This window comes from Urocitellus parryii, chromosome 3, assembly GCF_045843805.1.
Source record: "Urocitellus parryii isolate mUroPar1 chromosome 3, mUroPar1.hap1, whole genome shotgun sequence".
In the NCBI taxonomy this organism is placed as follows: domain Eukaryota; kingdom Metazoa; phylum Chordata; class Mammalia; order Rodentia; family Sciuridae; genus Urocitellus; species Urocitellus parryii.
The window spans coordinates 155947648-155969986 of NC_135533.1; the positions used below are offsets into that span (position 1 = coordinate 155947648).

Consider the following 22339-nt stretch of genomic DNA (forward strand, 5'->3'; position numbering starts at 1 on the left):
GGGACCCCAAAAACCTCATTTCATTGATGTGGACAAAGGACCCACAGGGTTGGAATAGTGAAATAGATCCCCTTTTAAGCTGTTACCTTTTCCTGGGTGGGAGGCCATGATTGAAGTGACTGGGACACTACAGGAGACAGGGCACCTGGGCATCAACCAGTAATGGGGAGACTAGAAGGTTAACTTCAGAGTTGGGCATGGGCTTTGGAACACTCAGCCTGGCCCCTGTGGTCTTATGGATTCAAGAGTAGTTTCCTGTTGTAAGGGCCACTCTGACATGGTAAAGGGGGCTTGGAAGAATTACTGTGGCATAAGGGAGTTCCCCTGCACACTGCCCCACAACTCTCAAGAGAAGTCCATGTAAAGAGTACCTCTGCCCACCAGGACTTGGGAATACAGACCAGTGACAGGAGGTCTGCTCTTGACTCTGGAGACTAATTTTGGAGTGAAGAACCCGAGGTCAGTTTCCAGCGCAGCATAGTCATGCTGGGCTAGGAGTGGCTTCCACAAGGGCTGCAGATTCCCAACTCATCTCTGTGTAGGGGCAAAGCAGAAGTCAGCAGAGATGCCCCCAAGTATTTAATCTGTCATGGACATGCTTCCATTAAAGTCAAAGCAGTGCTACCTACACACACTGTTATTGTCTCCATCACTGACCTGCGGTTCTCAACCTCTGTGCCCTCCCACAGTGCAGCACAGGCTGTGCAGCAGCCTGATGGTTTGGTTGACCCCCAGACACAGGTTCAGCCAGCCTTGCCTTTCTATCTATATATGCCCTCCTACCACCTGGTGTCACCCAGTCAAGAGAGAGAAAAAGTATAGGAGGTGTCCAGGCTGGCCCCTCCCCAAGAGCCCTGCAGTAGGGTTTTTTTATAATCCCGCACGTCTCTGTTGGGTCCCAGGGAAGGCTACCCTCTTGCCTGGGCAGGGAACTGAGGAAGGATAAGAAAATCATCCTATTATCCAAATAGAACCCGTATCAATCCATTCTGATGGAGGAGGCTCAGTTGTGCTTTTCCGGGAACCAGAATGCAGGACCTGCATTGTCCTATCAGGAAGCCAGAGTGTACCTTGGGAAACATCTGTTCTCTTTCTGACACATTTCCCTCCTCTGGTTGAGCTCCACCCAGACATGGTCCTGCCATGGGCCCCAAGTGGCTGCAAATAGGTGGAGGTAGGGTATCCTTGCAAGATAAGCAGGGAAGTGAAGGAGGTGTGGGGCAGAAGCTGAAGCAGGTGGCTAGCTGAGTGACAGTCCCTATGAAGGAGCAGCAGGCTCGAATTGAGGAGACAAGGGGCAGCCTGGGTTGGGCAGTAAGACATGCCAGGTATAAATGACTCAGTGTACCAGAGTCACCTGCCAAGTTTCCACCAGTTGTAGTCTTATCATACCCCCAGGGCAGCCTTGCCAACCCTGTCTTAGAGAGACAGGCCTGGAAGCCTCACGAACAATAATCTGTAAACCCTGCTCTATGGAGACCCTTGTAACTGGACCCTTGAGTATCACTTCTAGGCGAGATATGAATAAATTAAATTAAAGCAAATATGAGAACATTGTTATGACTAGAAAGTCAGGTGTGCTCCTTGTGCTACAAGGCCAAGGGGACTAACAGGGAGAGACCATGCTGGTATTAAGAATCAGCCTATGGGGCTGGGGATGTGGCTCAAGCGGTAGCGCGCTCGCCTGGCATGCGTGCGACCCGGGTTCAATCCTCAGCACCATATACCAACAAAGATGTTGTGTCCGCCGAGAACTAAAAAATAAATATTAAAAATTCTCTCTCTCTCCTCTCTCACTCTCTCTTTAAAAAAAAAAAAAAGAATCAGCGTATGCATTTTGCTCTTTGCCACTTCACAAAGTGAAGACTTTCAGGTTCTCATTTGCTGAAGAAAAATGACACTGAGGCCAGGATCTGCATATCTACCTCCAGGATCTAATTTTTTTTTTTCTTGCTAGGCCTCATTACTAGCCAAGCAGAGCAGCCACAAGTCAGTGATAGTCATCATCATTCCCTTTTTTTTCTGATGGAGACCAACCATATATTAAGCAGTGCAGGGGATAGCCTTCTGACCTGCCAGGCAGGTGAAAAGAAGCTTACTGTGCCTTAGTATATTATGAATGTTCTTAAAGGGGCTGGCTTGCTTCAATCAAGATTGTTTCAAGACCCAAGTTAAAGACTGCTTGGCACTGTGCAGTGGTCCATACAGATACTGTTCTGTCCTTCAGAGAACCCTATGGGGCAATGAGTTGTATAAACAGGAGTCTCTAACAACTGTTCACCTCTGAAACACTGAAAGGGGTAGTTAGGATCTAGAGTTGTGGCAGAGTGCTTGCCTAGCATGTATAAGAACTGGGTTCAATCCTGAGCACCACATAAACAAATTACCAGCTAGCGAGGCTGGCGACCTGAGCTGGGTTCACAAGATCTGGCTGCACCAGCAACTTATGGTGAAAGAAGCACTCAACACACAGAAATACATTTTGCCTGCAGGACTCAGGGACAGCTGTCGACCTTAAGGGTCTGTTGGAAAGAGAGAACTTGCACCTAGATTCTTTATTTTAATGGCATGGGGGGGGGCACACAGAAGGAAGTTCCATGGAATGTTCTTTCCAAATAGGGCAAGGGGCGGGTTTCAGAGGTTTGAGTCTAGCTTCCTGATGTCTTGTGGTCAGCAGATTGACATCTTGGCTAGTCACAGGCACAGAGAGAGGAAAGTGCATATGTGTGTTGCACAGCCCAAAGAGCATATAACACCAGGCCAGTCTTCCCATCCACTCGAATGCTCATAGCTCACACAGTCCATGGCTCGCTTGCAACAATGAATAAATTAAAATAAAGGCATTGTGTCCATCTGCAACTAAAAAAAAAAATCTTAAAAATTAGGAACCAGGATCTCAGCTCCCCACAGCCAATCATTTTGGGTCTCTCTGGGGACTGCCAACACTGTCTGGTGGGAACAAGGTTCGAACCCTGAAGTGAGCCAGATAGCAATACAGCCTTCTAGAATCTACTTATATATGGTATCTGGTGGATCACATAGGTCCAATTCTGATCCTGTGCTTGGTAGACAGATAAATAAGGATGGAAGAAACTTCAGCCTTGATGGGTGGATCCTCCTTCAGATCATGCTGCTACTACTCATCTGCACAGCAAAGTTCTACACATGCTCCTTCAGAGTCTGGCGGATATCTGCCTGTGCCAGCTTCTGATGCAGGTTTGTCAACTGCAGCGCTGCTTCTCTGCCTGGAAGCCTGGAGCTGGCACTGGACCTTCTACAGAATATTGCCCACCTGGCAACTGGTCATTTAGAACATAGGCTCTGATGGAGGTATGGCAAGAAAGTTGAAGGGGAGATAGGCTAAGGCTTGAGAGAGGGATGCTACTGTTCTGGTAAGGGCTGGGCATCTAGAGAGCCTGGAAAATCTGGGAAGAGGCTCTCAGATCCTGTGAAAGGCAAAGTGGCAGGTTCTGAGGCTTTTTTTTACAGGAAAGCAGGTGACATCAGCAGGAGGAGGTAGAGAATGGAGCTGCGGACCCCTTCAAAGCAGCTGGAGAGAAGAGAAAAAGAGACCAACAGACCACATTTCACAGCACTGACCGAATACATAAACCCAATCAGAAAGTTAGTATAATAAAAACCACATCCGGGTAGATAATATAAAGCCCTCTTTGTGTCTTGAGATGGGAGTAAGTGAAGGGAATCTCTGACCCACAGAATATACTGTTTCGGATATATATACACACACACATACATACACATTTAACCATTGAACAACATGCCCAGGCATTTTTTTTTAATTCTCTAAGATACTTGGGGCTCATTTTATTCTCACCAACAATTCAAGAATATTCTATTTTACACTGAATGCATTTTTATTTTATAATATAGGGCCTTGTTAAATTGCTGAGAATAGCTTCGAACTTGGACTCCTCCTGCCTTAGCCTAATGAACTGCAGTGATTATAGGCAGGAACTACTGCACCCATCACATACCACTTCTAACATTCTCAAATCAGGTAACTCTGGGGGCTGCTTAGAAAACTGGACCCCTTGGTCTTGGTTGTCCGGCGTAATTTGGAGAAAGACTCAAATATGGTGGGAACTGCCCCTTCCTTCAGCCTGTGATAGCCACTGTGGGGAAAAGCAGCCCTAATGAGCTGAAGAACAAGTGCTGCCACTTGGGCCATCTCTCCCTGGCACCCAACACAGCTTCCCCAGTACTGGGGTTGTGGCAGGCTGGAAGGCACATAATAAACAAGTTTGAGAAAATGCCACGTTAGGCAGAATCCCACCAATCTCTTAAAGCTGAGATGGGCGAAGCAGCTACACCAACAGGGCTGGACAGACCAGCCAAAAAGAATTCTTTTTGTGGGCTTGCTGGGAGGCCTGGGTGAGGAACACTCCCTGGAACAGCTGTTTTTCTCTGGTGTTCCTGGCAAAGTGAAACTGGGAGTGCGCTTTACTGTACACAAAGGGGAAGGGAAAGCAGCACGTTTGGAACCATGGCTGCCTGTCCACCTGGCAAGCTAACCTCACGGCAGCTGCTCAGGGACTGCCTCTTTAAGACACAGCTGCCCCACTGTATACTATGCTGACACCCCACACCCTGCCCAATGCTGGCTGGCAAGGAAGCCCACCTGATTCCCACCAGCTCAAAGCAGTTCTCCTCGAAATGTTTGGAGCAGAAGTAGATGTACTCAGAGGCAGGGTCCCACAGGCCCTGGCCGCTGGGGTCCAGCCGCTGACAGTTGGCCAGCCACAGGCTACGCCTCGGATTGTCTTTCTTGGGAAGTCAAACCCGTGAGAACCAGGCTGCCAGAGCCCCTGGGCTCATGCTGTTCAAGTTCCCCAGGGAGGAAGAGTAGGCCCTGCACATGCCGCCAGGAGACCTCCTTGTGACCCTGTCGAAGAAGTACCCCCGCTACCTCTGGCACAGACGAGGAAACTGAGCCCTGCGAAAGCAGGCAGCGCGCTCAGCGTCCGCTGGCTGGGAAGAGAAAGCACCAAGTCGAAGCCTGGTAAGCGTCGCGTATTTCTTCGTGGACCGGACTCGGGCTCAAAAGGCCCGCCCCCTTCGCCCGCCCACCCACAGGTTCAGGCCTCAAGCGGCCTGGAGGAAGGGGAGGGACGGAGGCACGTTCGCGATTCCAGCGGAAAACAACAAGACGCATGCGCAAGCGAGACGTCGCGCACTAACACGCACGCACGCGCGCCGACCTGTGGAAACAGATGCAGCGGTTGCGCGTCTCGCGCGTATCCCGTGTGCAGCAGCCGGCGGCCGAGCAGTGGCGCGGCATCTGGGGAAGAGGCGGGAGCTAGGTCTCTGGCTGCCATCCGGCCCCCGGAGTGGCTTCATGACCCCAGCTGTCACGCCCTCCAGGGAAAAGTGTCTCGTAGGGACCCCAGTAGCCCGATCTCGGACCAAACCTGTTCCAGCCCGTTTTCCTGGAGTTCTGTCAGCGGCAATCACAGTCCCGCTATTGCTGCGTAGCGGAATTCTCGCGAGTAGTGGCGCTTAACGGGCGCGAACGGTGCTAGCGAGCAGGGGTCGGGGGTTGCGGGGGGGGGGGGTGGCGAAAGAGTTTCCCAGCGGGCTGGCGCTGGAAGCATCGGGCTTTGTCTGGTGTCGCGCCTGCGTCGTCCGGTTAGGACCCTGGGATGCTCGTCCCACCCCTGGGTCTTTCCTTTGTCCAAAGGCCAGCTCTTCGTAAACGCCCCACACGTTTGAAGTGGCTCCCTGGTGCTGGTCCGTGCAGCGTGTCCACGATGCCCCGGGATCCTCATAGGCCCAACATCACCCAAAGGAAGGACTCCCTAACACGCCCGCACGCAGACAAAGGGGTCCAGGACTCTTGCGAAGAAAAACAACCCACCGGAACGCCCTGCTCAAAACTTGACTCATCTTTCTGGGCGAGGGTTTGAGGGAGTGCTTACAGGCTGTGGCTCTTGAGTACACTTTGGGTAATTCTGGAGCTTCTGTTGTCTCCCACAGCGGCATGTGAGCAGTGGAGGAAGGCTAGGGACATATGTGGAAAAGGAAGTCAAGAACTGGGTTGACAAAGCCCTTGGACACACGCTTTAGGTGGAGTCCACTGCACCCCCGAATGATTACTGGGTGAAACCCTTCACGATGTTGGAGGAAACAGACATCAGTGTGTCTGCCAGCCAAGAATGCCACCAAGGACTAAAAAGAATGTTCAGACTGAAGACATTGATAATTCTTGGGAAGCCCTTCCGAACCTTTCTGGGAGAAATGCAGTACTTAAGCATACAAACGTGCCTACCAATTTCTTAAAAGAAACAAATGGATATATTTTCTCCTGAGGAATACACTGGCAAAAGTGGGCCTCTAGACAGGCAGTTTGATCAAAGTACAGCACACAGAACAAATAATGCGTCAATAAACAAATTTTAATAGGTAAATATATCCTGTAAATGTTACAGTGTGCGCGCCCAGGAGAGAGGGTGAAAGGTAGAGTTGCTGCCAATCATACCCTCCCAGTCAGTATTCTTCCCCTTCTTCAGCCTCTGCTTCCACAGAATCCACGCCCACCTCTTCATAATCCTTCTCCAGCGCTGCCAGGTCCTCTCGGGCCTCTGAGAATTCCCCTTCCTCCATGCCTTCGCCCACATACCAGTGCACAAAGGCCCGCTTGGCATACATGAGGTCGAACTTATGGTCCAGGCGGGCCCAGGCCTCAGCAATGGCTGTGGTGTTGCTCAGCATGCACACAGCCCGCTGCACCTTGGCCAGGTCTCCTCCAGGCACCACTGTGGGGGGCTGGTAGTTAATACCCACCTGCCAGGGAAGAGGAACAACACAGAGTGAAACTGAAGTAGGTCTCACATATGATGGCTTATTGAAAACTGGAGCACTAGTCCCAGTTTAAACAATGCCCTGGCCTGGGATTGTATGTAGCTCAGTGGCCCTGGGTTCTAGCCTCAGCACCACATAAAAACAAATAAATACAATAAAGGTTAAATCTTAAAAACAATGCCCTGTAGCAACTGGTACTAGCGTTTTGGCATAAACTGTCAACATTTAACCGTACTGCTTTTAGATTCACCCACAGGACAGCATAAAATAAGATGTTTCAGTTTTTTTTTTTTTAAACCTTTTTTTTTTTTTTTTTTAATGTGGTGCTGAGGATTGAACCTAGTGCCAAAAATGTGCCACGCAAGTACTGAATTGCTGAGCTGCAATCCTAGTCTGATGTTTTAGGGATTTTAAAAAATTTTTTAATGACGGTATTTTATTTATTTATTTTTATATGGCGCTGAGGATTGAATGTGTGATAGGCAAGCGCTCTACTGCTGAACCCAAATACCAGCCCTATGTTTTAGGTTTTTAAGTACAGAGCTGAATCTTTGTTCTAATGGAAAAACTAGAAAGGATCGTCCATTTATAAGCAACCAGTTCAATTGTATTACATCTCTAAAGTAAAACATGAAAAGAATGAGGGCTGAGGTTAGAGTTCAATGGTAGAGCACTTGCCTAGCATGTATGAAGCACTGGGTTTGATCCTTAGAACCCCATTTTTAAAAAAAGCCATTCTGTCCATCTCCCAACAACAAAAAATATTTATTAAAAATGCAATATTACTGGCTGGGGTTGTGGCTCAGGATTGAGCACTCACCTAGCACATGCAAGGCCCTAGGTTCGATCCTCAGCACCATGTAAAAATAAATAAAATAAAGGTATTGTGTTAACTACAACTAAAAAATAATTTAAAAAAAAAACAATATTACGAGGCTGGGGTCATGGCTCAACCTACCACGTGCAGAGCCCTGGGTTTGATCCTGAGCACCACATATATATCAATAAAATAAAGGTATTGTGTCAAACTACAACTAAAAAATAAATATTTTTAAAAAAACAATATTACTTAAAAAACAAAAGAAAGCAATAAAAATGAATTGAGAACCCAGTTTAGGTATATCAATTGCCTAGGGTTTGATGTATACTCATTAAAGAACACAGTTGAATTCTATGTAGTTAAGTGTGTGTGGGGGGGTGGGAGAAAGAAACAAACCTATGTGGTTAGCATTAAACTCAAGAGTACAGCTACTGGAACATGCACTGAAACTGAAGCACATGAATACCTGGGAGTGTGTTGAGTCAGTGACCCTACACTACCCTGTGAACTGAAGTAGTCAGCAGGACCTCTATATGTTGGGAGCCATTCTCACACGTGATTGGGTGCCTCCCGTTGAGGGTCTGAGGCACTTTGGCATATGTCGAAGTTTTTCCCGTCCCTCTCCTGATGAGAGAGCCCATCCGTGTGGGGGTGTGCCTGACCACTGACCCCGGGGACCCAATCGCTGACCCTGACCTTGGAGTACAGCCCCCCCTCAACCTTCATTGGATGGAATTCTCCCCTGAATCTCTGGTTCCCTAATAAAAGGCTACTCCCCGGCGTGCTCGCTCTCTCTCTCCTGCTAGCCCTGAGTAATCCTTGCTGCCCTGCTGGGCGGCTAGAGGAGCGAACCAGAGAGGGGAGCCGTCTCGGACCTAGCAATAGAATTAAGGTAATTGAGTCTTGTGTTTTTATTTCGATCTCGTCTAACTAACTTTATGCCTAGAACCTCATTAATGAAACCACTGCGCAGGCCGCGTGGTAGATTTGGCGCCCAACGTGGGGCATTCTAGATTAGTTAGATTGAGTGGGAGCGCGCTATAAAGATAAGGAAAAAAGATATAAGGACAAGGAAAAAGGAAATAAAGAAATAAAGGAAAAAGATAAAGATAAAGGAAGAAGTGACATTGGGTCACAAAAGTACCTGGAGTTATTGAAGGAAAGAGACGTTAAATTAATTAAAATGGGAAATTCAACTTCTTCTGATAAGGAAATGTACCTGACTATTTTAGACAGTATAATTAATCAGAAAGGGAAACAGATTAAGAAAACTCAGTTATTACAATTTTTAAAGATTGAAGGTGAATATTGTCCTTGGTTTTGCGAACAGGAATCTCCAAATTTACTTACTTGGGAGAAATTAGGAAGGAAGCTACAGAGAGTTTGTAATTCTAATGAATTACCTGGAGGCATTGAAAATATACAGAAAACATGGACAGCTCTAGAAGTTTGTCTTTTTGAATATATGGGCCAAAGTTCGTGGCCCCCTGAGGACCTTTTAAAAGGCATTCAAGGAGCTGTTAGGTCTATTCAAATGGAGAATCAGCCTGAGGCTAAGTTAATTCCCTTTCCCTTAAGCCATTTAAAAACAAAGGCACTAAGGGCCAAGCCAAAGGTTAGAAATGTGAACTTAAACTTGCAGCCCCACGTGGAGAATTCAGATGGCGCGGATGAGCCCGCCTTCTCGCCGCCATCATTCCCTCCTAGCGGGAGCCGAGCAACAATCCGGGGAATTCCGGGGAAGGTCGCACAGTGTGACGTCACTGGCGCCGACCAGAACAGTCCGCGATTTTTACCGGGACAGGGACAGAGATCACAGACAGTTTTCTTAGGACCTTCAAGGACAGTTGAATTAAATCCTGAAACGGGGCCGAAACAAATTCCTACTGGGATTTTCGGGCCGCTTCCTGATAATACTGTAGGTTTAATTTTGGGACGGAATAATTTGAAGGGAGCCATTGAGGTAATACCTGGTGTGATAGATTCAGGATTTAAAGAACAGCTATATGTTACTGTAAAAGCCAATTATCCCCTAAGACTCACCCCAAAGGATACTTTTGCCCAATTAATATTATTGCCTTGTGTCTCTGAAAGGCACCTGCCGGCAGATTCAGTTTCTAAGCAGCCGGACAGAGTATATTGGTCACAGTTAGTAAGACAAGAACGCCCTTTATTAAAACTTAGAATTAATAATAAAAATTTTCTAGGAATAATCGACACAGGAGCCGATATTTCGGTATTGTCTAGTCGGTTTTGGCCTAGAAACTGGCCTTTGCATGTAGCACCAGCTAACCTAGAGGGAATAGGACAGGTTTCACAGCCTGCTCAAAGTGCCAACTATCTCCATTGGGAAGATTCTGATGGGAACAGTGGAGTATTTAAGCCTTATGTGTTAGAGTCTTTACCAGCTAACCTATGGGGAAGAGATATTTTAACCAAAATGGGATTATTATTAGTTACTCCAAATTCTATAAGGTCAGTTGAGGAAGTTAATCAGAGGTATTTTCCTAGAGATGATAGGGAGACCTTTCAGGAAGAGTATCTGTTTACAAGCCAGTCTCCACGACAAAGATTAGTAAATGCTCCAAACCAAAATTTTTACTAGGGGCCCTGAGCACTTCCCCGATCCCTAAGACAGCTGAAAAAATCATCTGGCTCACAGAGGAGCCTATATGGATTTCTCAGTGGCCCATCTCAGGGGAAAAACTTAAAATAATTCATAGATTAGTTGAGGAACAATTTCAGGCTGGTCATATTGAACCAACGCTTAGTCCTTGGAACACACCTATTTTTGTTATTAGGAAAAAGTCAGGAAATTGGAGATTACTACAGGATTTAAGGGCAATAAATCATGCAATTCAGCCTATGGGATCATTACAGCCAGGACTTCCCTCCCCCACAGCCATTCCCTTAGATTATAGCTTGATGGTAATAGATTTAAAAGACTGCTTTTTCTCTATAAGGTTGCATCCTGAAGATTGTGAAAGGTTTGCTTTCACTGTCCCAGCAATTAATTTTAAGGAACCTGTTAAGAGATATTGCTGGAAGGTTCTTCCTCAGGGAATGCGTAATAGTCCTACACTGTGTCAAAAGTACGTTGATCAGGCAATAGATCCCATAAGGAATAGCTTTCCTGATGCATATATTATTCATTTTATGGATGATATATTATTGGCTCATGCTAATCCAGAGATACTTTCAGAAATCTTTACTCAGTTAGAGGCTTCACTTACAGCAATGGGTTTATGTATAGCTCCTCAAAAAATTCAAAAGGTGTCTCCTTTTCAATATTTAGGCCAGATAATTCAAGGACGTACAATCCGTCCTCAAAATCTTCAGATAAGAGTTAAGGAGTTACGTACCCTTAATGATTTTCAAAAATTATTGGGAGATATTAATTGGCTAAGGCCATCCTTAAAACTAACTACTTCTGAGTTAAGTCCTTTATTTCAGATATTACAAGGGAATCCTTCTCCAACCTCTCCACGTCAGCTAACTTTGGAAGCTAAGGCAGCCTTGAAAAAGGTTGAAGTTGCAATTAAAAATGCACAGCTTACCAGAATAGATCCTAAAGAAATAGTGTATTTATTAATATTTCCAACTGAACATACCCCAACAGGAGCCGTATGGCAAAGATTAGGAGTTATTGAATGGATTTATTTATCCCACTCTCCTCAAAAAACATTAATTCCTTTTCATGATTCTATAGCTCAATTAGTAATTAAAGGTAGAACTAGGATTTTACAATTAATTGGATCTGAGCCTGATATCATAATTATTCCATTTTCTGCTCAACAAACTAACTGGCTTTTTCAAACTTCTAACTATTGGCAAATAGCTTTTGCTGATTTCCCTGGACAGATAGATAGCCATTATCCTCGTGATAAGATTGTACAATTTGCATCATTAACATCACTCATTTTTCCAAAAATTGTAAGAGCTCACCCAATAGAGGGAGCTTTATCGGTGTTCACAGATGGTTCTAACTCCGGTAAGGCAGGTTTTTTCAGTCGTGTTCACACAGAGGTGATACAAACTTCTTATACTTCTGCCCAAAGAGCAGAGCTTCAAGCTCTGATCTGTGCCTTAGATTACTTTTCAAATGAGCCTATTAATATTTATTCTGACAGCTTATATGCAGTCGGAGTTACCAAAAATATTGAAACTTCAATGATTGGGTTTACTTCATCACAGGAGTTATTTAAATTATTTCATAATTTACAAAAGACAGTGCTAATACGAAAGTACCCATGTTTCATAGGACACATTCGAGCCCATACTAATCTTCCTGGACCTCTAGTTTCAGGTAATGACAAAATTGATAAGTTAGTAGCTTTTTGTCAACAGATGTCTTCATATGACTGTGCACTAGCTTCCCATTCCTTGCATCATCAAAATGCTTCTAGCTTACGTAAAAAATTTAGTATTACCAGAGAACAAGCTCGTCAGATTGTAAGCCAATGCCCAAAGTGTGTTATTCACACTCCATCTCTGCCATCAGGGATAAATCCCCGTGGATTAAAACCAAATCAGATATGGCAAATGGATGTAACTCATATTCCTCAATTTGGTAAACAATGTTATGTGCATGTCATAGTGGACACTTATTCTAGATTTATTTTTGCTACAGCACGTACTAAGGAAAATGCTCAACATGTAATTTCTCATTGCTTAGCAGCTTTTTCCGTTTTAGGGTGCCCTATGCAGATTAAAACAGATAATGCTCCAGCTTACGTAAGCTCTTCTTTTCAACAATTTTGCCAAGAATTTAAAATTAATCATAAAACAGGAATTCCTTATAACCCCCAAGGTCAAGCCATTGTGGAACGAGCTCATTTATCTATTAAGCTTCAATTACAAAAATTAAAAGGGGGGAATAGGATTGTCACTCCCCAAAATAGCCTTAATCATGCCTTGTTTGTTTTAAATTTTTTAAACTGTGATGCAGAAGGTCACACTGCTGCTGAGAGACAAATGTCTCCTTCAGTAACAGGCCCTTTAGGCAGAGTTCTGTGGAAAGACTTACAGACTGGTCAGTGGAAGGGTCCAGATCCGGTAATAATGTGGGGAAAAGGCCATGCTTGTATCTTCCCAGAAGGCTTTTTCCGTCCTATTTGGGTGCCTGAACGTGCTATCAGACAAGGAGGAGATTTCAGAAAAGGATGAAGAAAGACCAGATTGAACCAGTCGAAAAGCTGATTTCGTGGAAAGACGTAAAGAAGCTAACAACCCAGGCTTCCCAAATACTTCGACGCCTAGGAAAGAACAGGACCCCAGTCTTGATGGTAGCGACAATAATTGCCCTACTGGGCTGTCAGGTAAAAGGGAATCAAGTAGACACTTATTGGACATATTTCCCAGATCCACCCCTGGTACACCCAGCTGTGTGGACTGGAGAATCTATTCCAGTATTTACTAATGACTCATTCATGATGGGAGGATTTACAGATACTCACATTACTCCCAATCATGTGACTAGATTTAATTATTCTGGCTACAGTGCCCAATTACCTTTGTGTTGGTCATATGATAAACATGCTGGCTGTCTGAAAGTATCATTTGAAGAAAAGACAGCGATTGGTAAACCTAGATTGACAAATAATTCTATTTATGGGGACTTAAAACCTAATACTAGATCAGTAATTAAAATGGGACTTTCCCATAACAAGCCAGTCATTTCTGCAAAACCTCCACAGATATCCCACTGTCCAAATAGTTCTATAATTGAGATCGGCACCTTTCCTAAATGGATGGATTGTGTAAATGCCTTTCCTGTACAACATAAGGTGTCTAAAGATAGTGGGTATATTTTAGACTGGTCTCCAAATATTGATAAAAGACAATTACGAAGAAATTCTGCTATGACACCTGCAGGATTTGTCAGTAATATTTTGACTTATAGTGAAGGAGGTATTCAAAAAGATATTTGGCGCTTAATTGCTGCCTCAGAGTATTTACATTTTACAGATAAGCCTTTACCAAAATTTTGTCGGCAAGAACTGTAAAGAGGGATCTTGCTATGGCTTAAGAGCTTGTGTCCAATCTCCTTATGTTTTAATTATTGGAAATGTAAAAGTTAAATGGATGGGTGACAGATATGTTATTGCTTGTAATAAGTGCAACCTAACCAATTGTGTTACTAGGTATAATGGAGGAAAAGGAGTGCTAATACTTCATCAGCCCTCTTTTGTTTTATTACCTGCTAATATTTCAGAGCCATGGTATGCTGATGCTGGTTTACAAGTCTTGCAGCAAATTCATGCTCAGCTAACAAGACCTAAACGTGCTATTGGAGTCATAATTGTTGGTGTCTTAGCACTGGTCTCATTTATTGCCTCAACAGTCTCTGCATCTCTAACGTTGTCTCAAAATATTCAGCATGCAAAATTTCTTAATAATTTAGCTCAAAATACTTCCAAGGCTCTGCGTAATCAAGTAAATATTGATGAAAGGATTAAAACTAAATTAAATGCCTTAGAGGCGACTGTTATAGACATAGGTAATGAACTTTCAGCCTTAAAATTTAAGGAGAGGCTTAAATGCCATGCTAATTATAAGTATGTATGTGTTACAGCTGCCAAGTACAATGCTTCTCTCTGGGATTGGGAGAAGGTTAAAAACCATTTATTAGGTATTTGGCAAAATAGTAATAATAGCTTGGATATTCTGGAACTTCATCACCATATCCAAGACATTCAAAATAATAAAGCTGATTTTTCAGATCCTTCTTCTTTGGCTAACCAAATATTGAAGGAGTTAAATGGATTCAACCCTGGAAATATTCTTAAAAACTCCGCTTGGTACATTATTGGATTATTCTCTTTGCTGTTAATTCTCTTTTGTATTGTAACTATAGGATGGAGAGTCTTCCAATCAAGAATCCAGGAACTCCAGAGAATGAACCGCCGCCTCATTTTTAAGACAAAAAAGGGGGAATATGTTGGGAGCCATTCTCACACGTGATCGGGTGCCTCCCGTTGAGGGTCTGAGGCACTTTGGCATATGTCGAAGTTTTTCCCGTCCCTCTCCTGATGAGAGAGCCCATCCGTGTGGGGGTGTGCCTGACCACTGACCCCGGGGACCCAATCGCTGACCCTGACCTTGGAGTACAGCCCCCCCTCAACCTTCATTGGATGGAATTCTCCCCTGAATCTCTGGTTCCCTAATAAAAGGCTACTCCCCGGCGTGCTCGCTCTCTCTCTCCTGCTAGCCCTGAGTAATCCTTGCTGCCCTGCTGGGCGGCTAGAGGAGCGAACCAGAGAGGGGAGCCGTCTCGGACCTAGCAATAGAATTAAGGTAATTGAGTCTTGTGTTTTTATTTCGATCTCGTCTAACTAACTTTATGCCTAGAACCTCATTAATGAAACCACTGCGCAGGCCGCGTGGTAGATCTATACAAAGCTAGGCTCCAGAGGCTTTAGAAGGGGTAAAGGGAAGGGCACAGGAGCTCAAATTCTGATGGAGGGATTGCCCTCCCACAACTTTAAAGCCCAGCCAACTAGCCCTTCTAAGTGGCAGTGCTGCCAGACTCCTGTTCTGTGTGGCCACTTGTATGCAGGAATTTGGGTCTGCCACCTACAGGAAAGGAACATGCATCCTTTGCCCATGTCTGTGACCTCTCTGTCAGCCAGCATCATCTGTATAACAAGAGGCATACCATACCTAAAATAGGCAAAGACATCTCTTAAAGGACAAAAAAGCTCTGGAGAAGGGGAAGAGGATTTCAGCTTTTCAGCCTTCCACCTTGTTTTAATATTTAGCCACTGATTTTGTAGTATAAAAAGGCCAAATGATGGGGCTGGGGTTGTGGCTCAGCAGTAGAGCACTTGCCTGGCCTGTGCAAGGCCCAGGGTTTGATCTTCAGCACCACATAAAAATAAATAAAATAAAGGTACTGTGTCCAACTACAACTAAAAACTAAATAGTAAAAATAAACAAATATATATATATATATATATATATATATATAAAATAAAATGGGTCAGGGCTGTGGCTCAGTGGTAGAGCATTTGCCTAACATGCATGGGGCACTGCGTTTGATTCCTGGCACCACATACAATAAATAAATAAAAACAAAAGATGTTGAGCATTTAAAAAAAAAAAGCCACATGGTTTTAATGGAAGAGACTCCTTGAAAATAGTGTATCCCTCAGCAAATGGTTGCAAAAGAATGGGTGCCAAGTCATACTCTGACAAAAAAGAACTTAGAGCAAGGAGAATTCAACAAGGCCCACCTGGTGCTGGATGGTCTTCTATAAGGGGACAGCAGAGGCTGTGACACTTTCCTACAGACTTGCCTCCTTGCTGTCTCTTAGAACAACTCAGCTAGGACAGCAAACCTAGGCAAGCATCTTGTACATGCCCTGCCAACTGAGGCTGCTTTATATGTCCTCAACTCCCAAATGTCACACTTACTGGAAAAATATTCTTGCTGCTCAATCCAAAGGCTTAAAAATTAGAAACAGAATGGAAAGTTTCAACAACTACCTGTAACCTCTAACTAGCGTCTGCTAACCCCTGTATTACATTTGATGACTACTTCAAGGTCAGCAAAGTCTGTAGTAAATTTTACCTGCTTTTATGAGTTACTTTAAAGACATCAAATTAAAAATACCCTCTTACCAATAATCTGTGTGCAGATGTCTTTGTGAACTGGGGCTGAGAAGTTTCAAAACGCTTCCTATAGTAATAGGCAAGCCATGGCCATTCCACATCAGAAGATGATTAACACACATTCCCAGTTTTTAGTCTGGAATGACCCTGGAACTTTACCTCCCCCAACACCTCAGGAACTCATCAGGGTTTACAAATGTGGGGCCCAGTTGGGCTTGGTGACGCACACCTGTAATCCCAGCAACTTGGGAGGTTGAGGCAGCAGGATTCAGAGTTCAAAGTCAGCCTTAACAGTTCAAGGAGTATCTAAGCAACTTAGGGAGACTCTGTCTCAAAATAAAATACAAAAAGTGTTGGGGATGTGGCCCAGTGGTTAAGAGCCACTGTGTTCAATCACTGGTTCCTAAAAAAAATTGGGGCACAAAGCTTTGTCTAAATGGAAAACTATTGTAAATAAGGACTGATATCCACAAACCAGAGGGTAAAGAGTTGAGGAACACAGGTATAGGGAAGCATTTAGTCTGATAATCCAACAGGTGTTACAGCCTGAGAGTCTAGGATGGCTTCCACATACATGGTGCTTTCCCCATAGTAGTCATTAAACATGGCTAAGGGAACCTTGAAATTTTCATTGTGATTTTGTGTATGAGACAGAGATCCCAGCCTGGTTTGGGGAGATAAGAGCAACCTACCCTTTTTCCCATACTTAAATGCTTAGGGCTGGGGATGTGGCTCAGTAGTAGAGCACTTGCCTCATAGGCATGGAGCACTAGGGTTGATCCTCAGCACCACTAAATAAATAAATTAGGAATTGTGCCCATCTACAACTAAAATTTTTAAAATAAAAAAACATTGAGATACACGTTTAACAATCCATGCACAAAAACATAAGTAATGCCTAAAATTCAGAGACAACAGGTGACCAACATCAAGTAAAGTAAAAATCTACCATTTGGACCAACCAAAATGGAATCATAGGCCCTGACAAATGTCTAAAGCCAGCAATGAGGTGAGGGAAATCAGGATCTGCTGTCAGACCATTTCTAAATTCTCCTTCCCATCACTTGCAGGCCCCTGAGGCTTTGGACACTTAAAGGTGTCTCAGCCTCAGTCTTATAAACTATTAAGAAACTGGTAACACCAACCTCACCATCAACTTTAAAGCATGGTTTTAAGAAAGGAGTGCATAGAATGAATGTATTTGATGAAGTATGAGGCTATTAGCTAATCAATTACTAAACCTACTCTCCTTGTAGTCTCATTAACATGAAAAGAGGCAATCTCCCTGAAGGAGGTGTGCCTTCAGAGTCAGCACCATGCTGCTCCCTGACTAGCATGGTGACTAAAAAGTACCAATCCTACCTTAAACCCTGTTGGGCACCAATCCACAAACTGGATAGTGCGCTTGGTCTTGATGGTGGCGATGGCTGCATTGACATCTTTTGGGACCACGTCTCCCCTGTACAACATGCAGCAGGCCATGTACTTGCCATGGCGAGGGTCACACTTCACCATCTGGTTGGCCGGCTCAAAGCAGGCATTGGTGATCTCGGCCACTGAGAGCTGCTCATGATAGGCTTTCTCTGCCGAGATGACTGGGGCGTAGGTGGCCAGGGGGAAGTGGATGCGGGGGTAAGGCACCAGGTTGGTCTGGAATTCCGTCAGATCCACGTTCAGGGCCCCATCAAACCGCAGGGAGGCCGTGATGGAGGACACGATCTGCCCAATGAGACGATTGAGGTTGGTGTACGTGGGCCGCTCGATGTCCAGGTTGCGCCGACAGATGTCATAGATGGCTTCGTTGTCCACCATGAAGGCACAGTCGGAGTGCTCGAGGGTCGTGTGGGTGGTCAGGATGGAGTTGTAGGGCTCTACCACGGCTGTGGAAACCTGCGGAGCTGGGTAGATGGCAAATTCCAGCTTGGACTTCTTGCCATAGTCCACTGACAGCCGCTCCATGAGCAGAGAAGCGAACCCGGAGCCCGTGCCGCCCCCGAAGCTGTGGAAGATGAGGAAGCCCTGCAGTCCTGTGCACAGATCTGCCTGCAAGAAACCACACAATGTGAGCCAAAGGCTGTGGAAGACACACCACCAAACTCCAACAGGCCAGGCTCTCTTCTCTGTGCTCTCACAAGTTCACATGGACTCAAATAAAGTGCCTAACCAGCAGGCATTACCCTCAGAAGTCAAAGCAGACAAGAGACAGCTATCAATGCATCTCAGCAGACACCATACAAGAAGACTCTGCAGACTTGGTCAGATCCCAGAACCTGACCTAAGACCTCCCCAGATGACCTCCCCTTCATAATCCAAGGCCCACCGTCCCCCCCACCCTGGAACCTCTTCAAGAAGCTTCCTTGGTGCTCTTCTTACCAGTTTGCGGATCCTGTCCAAGACCAGGTCCACGATCTCCTTGCCAATAGTGTAATGGCCTCTGGCATAATTATTGGCAGCATCTTCCTTCCCAGTAATCAGCTGCTCTGGGTGGAAGAGCTGCCTGTAGGTCCCCGTGCGCACTTCATCTACAAAAAAAACCCATGATCTGGGAGTCTCTCCGGCCTGCTGTACTCACTAAGGTGGATACAGCCGTGGGAGGGACATAGTTGCTACAAAGCACACACTTGAAAATTCTCTGTGTGGAGCTAGGGATGTGGCTCAAGCAGTAGCGCGCTCGCCTGGCATGCGTGCGGCCCGGGTTAAATCCTCAGCACCACATACAAACAAAGATGTTGTGTCTGCCAAAAACTAAAAAATAAATATTAAAAAAAAATTCTCTGTGTGATACACAAATGCCACTTATGGCTGTAGTAAGGAAGAGTCAACAGATATACAAATGCCAGCAGGATCATTTCCCACTGAGGGCAAAATGCTCACATGCCCATATGGGTGATTCTCCAGGTACATCTTTCTTTCCTACCCCTAGCTACATCAAAGGGAACAATTAAAAACTCACTCATAAACCCGCAGTCTCCAGGTCAGCATGACTTTAGCGGGGCGGTGCCATCAGGGAATTGCATGTGGACTGGGTCACACAGGTATTCTCTTATGTCCCGGGGGAACCAATGAAAGGTGCTTTGTTTTCCACCTCTTATGGGAAACTACCTACGACTTCCAATCTAGAGGAACCCAATGCATGTTCTACACTTAAGTTTCCAGTCTCCGGGCAGCTCAAGACTGTAGTGTGTCAGCATGTCAGTGTGGGTGGCAATGAAGGAGGGAACCAAGACTGTGCACCCTGCACTGGGTATGCACAGGAGCCACCTGACCAGCAGAGACAGCCAGGAGGGAATCTCTCTGCAGCCCAGCTTACTGCTGGCTACCAGCTTTTCTCTGCAGGGCAGGTTTCCTGAGATAGGTTCCTGAATCCCACAGTCAAGATCCTTCAGTCCACACCAGTGAGTTCCTCACCCAGCAATGTTGGGAGCATAGGCTTCAACATCCCTCCTTTCTACACAGGATTCAAGGAGTCCACATGGGACTTTACCAAGGCTCTCCCACCCTCCCTGGAAGGCCTCTTTGCGGGCCTGAGCACCTACCAACCACGGTGGGCTCCAGGTCCACAAACACCGCTCTGGGCACGTGCTTGCCAGCCCCGGTTTCGCTGAAGAACGTGTTGAACGAGTCATCCCCGCCGCCAATGGTTTTGTCACTTGGCATCTGACCATCGGGCTGAATTCCATGTTCAAGGCAGTACAGTTCCCAGCAGGCATTGCCGATCTGGACACCTGCCTGCCCCACGTGGATAGAGATACACTCGCGCTGGGAAACAGAACATAAACATGAAACCCACTCCTCTTCAAGGGAAATGAAACCATATAGCATGCAAAGCATTAAAAGTTAGTATTTGAACAGTGCGTCAATGACTGGCACTTTCATAAACTTCACCTTCAACCTCTTTTCCCTATGCTACCTGAATTGCTGTATGGCACTCTAGCTGTTAAGTGGCAGAGTCAGCCACAGAACTTAAAATCTCTTTGCAAAACCAAGATTCTTTTTAAAGCCTGAGAGCCACGTATCATTAATAATGAACTCTTCATTGTGGCTTATAATGGGAACTGAGGAATAAAGAGCAGTGTGCACTGGACAACGGATAATGTAATGAAAAGTTAAGCAAGGAAAGATGGACTAGGTTCCAGATTACCATGGCCCAAACCCAGGTATTCACTGTGTGTCTTCCATCTGCTCAGACAGATTGACCTCTGTCATTCTCCATCCCACTTACTCCTTCTCCTGCTTCATATGTAGGTAGTATTACCTGTCTCTGATACTTTAGAGGACAGAGGCTAAGACCATGTGTGTGTATGGTACTGGGAATTGAACCCTGTGGTGCGCTCTCACTGAGCTACTTTACATTTTTTATTTTAGACAGGATCTCAATAAGTTGTCCTGCCTGGACTCAAACTTGCCATCCTCCTGCTTCAGCCTCCTCAGTAACCAGAATAATAGGTATGTGCCACTGTGCTTGACTGCTGAGACATCTTAACTCTTGCCCTATGGCTTCTGATTGGTTTTCCCAGTAGCCAGCAGTGGCAGGAACTTGAGATTATAGCAAATGTAGTCAGGATGCTCCCTCCATGCCAGACTACAATGGACTGCCTGAGTCCCTTTATCCAGACCACAACTTACTTTCAACAGTCAATATTCTTCAAAAAGATACCCTCTCAACTTCTAGTAATTATTCCCTCCCCTCCTTCAAGTCTAAGAGTATAATGACTCCCAGATATCACAAGTGCTCTTATACCTCAATATCTTTTTTTTGGTGGGGGAGGGGATGGGGATTGAACTCAGGGGCGCTTGACCACTGGGCCACATCCCCAGCCCCATTTTATATTTTATTTCCTTAGTGCCTCGCTTTTGCTGAGGCTGGCTTTGAACTCATGGTCCTCCTATCTAAGGCTCCCAAGTAAACTGTCTTTTGATGTTTTCTTTCTTTCTTTCTTTTTTGTTGTTCTGGTGGTGGTGGTGGTGGTTGTGGTGATGCTGGGGATTAGAACCCTGGGCCTTTTGCAAATAAGGCAAGCATTCTACCAACTGAGCTGTATCCCCAGCCCTCTTGATGGTTTCTTTACCTTCAAAAAAATGAAAAAGGTACCCATAACTTTATCAATTGTACTCTTTTTGAGTCTTCTCAAAAAACAAAAATACCAATCTTCAATGAAGTTGCCTTGAGGGGAGGTAACTGTACACTCACTAGCTACTTGTTCAACTCTAAAGACATTGCCTTTGCAAATACCTAGAGGAGAATAAACAAAATTGAGGGACTATCCCCATTCTATATACTATTTCCTTTTTTAATATTTATTTTTTAGGTGTAGATGGACACAACACAATGCCTTTATTTTTAATTGGTGCTGAGGATCGAACCCGGGTCCCATCCATGCTAGGCGAGTGCTCTACTGCTGAACCACAATCCCAGCCCTACTATTTCCTTTTATAGGAGCAAAAAATCCACATGGTTGGACACAGTGGTGCACGCCTGTAATCCCAGTGGCTCAGGAGGCTGAAACAGGAGGATCATGAGTTCCAAGCCAGCCTCAGCAAAAGCAAGGCACTAAGTAACTCAGTGAGACCTGGTCTCTGAATAAAATACAAAATAGGGCTTAACAGTCAAGTTCTTCTGAGTTCAATCCTTGGTGTCCTCTCCACCCCCCCCCTCAAAAAAAATTAACATGATGCAACAAACCCCCATCATCCCTAATGGATCATTCAGTTCCAGAAGGAACTTCTCTAATGCCAAATGTTAAAGGATATTTTGTAGGAGGCTACGCATTTGAACTGGGCACCTGCAGTGGGCTCAAAACACCAACCCAATTCAGGGTTCAGAGTAAATAAGCCTTAGCTGGTTGCAGAAGTCTCTGGAATCAGCTGACTGAGTCACCTGTAAACAAGTGAGCATTTAAACCGCAACCACTTGACTGTTTGATTGACTAGGCTATTGCCAGTGAAGTTGGTCTCTAGGTTTCACTTCAGTTTCTCAATGAATGCTCTCAGATCATGTTATCAGATGGAGTTCTCAGAACCTGCTCTGCTTCTGGGAGATGTACAGTGATGTTTCCTTACCTCAAATAAACTCTACATAATTTAACC

The 22339-nt window shown here is 45.1% G+C and overlaps 1 protein-coding gene across 1 annotated transcript; it reads right to left on the bottom strand.

Moving 5' to 3' along the window:
• Positions 1–6504: 6504 nt before the first annotated feature.
• LOC113191806 (tubulin alpha-3 chain) lies at positions 6505–19909 on the bottom strand. The gene is made up of 4 exons (XM_026401670.2): positions 19789–19909; positions 18626–18774; positions 17615–18295; positions 6505–6801 (listed from the first exon to the last, which is right to left on the bottom strand). The coding sequence occupies exons 1-4, from the start codon at positions 19907–19909 to the stop codon at positions 6505–6507; spliced, it is 1248 nt and encodes a 415-aa protein (XP_026257455.1).
• Positions 19910–22339: the final 2430 nt, after the last annotated feature.

Bases quoted from the DNA above. Each gene is read 5' to 3' on its own strand.
- LOC113191806 (XM_026401670.2), bottom strand. From the start codon at position 19,909: ATGCCAAGTGACAAAACCATTGGCGGCGGGGATGACTCGTTCAACACG. The intron at 18,296-18,625 runs GTAAGAAGAGCA...GGTTTCTTGCAG, and splicing joins TGGACAGGATCCGCAAACTG to GCAGATCTGTGCACAGGACT. The intron at 6,802-17,614 runs GTAGGATTGGTA...CTTCCCTGGCAG, and splicing joins GGTGCCCAACAGGGTTTAAG to GTGGGTATTAACTACCAGCC.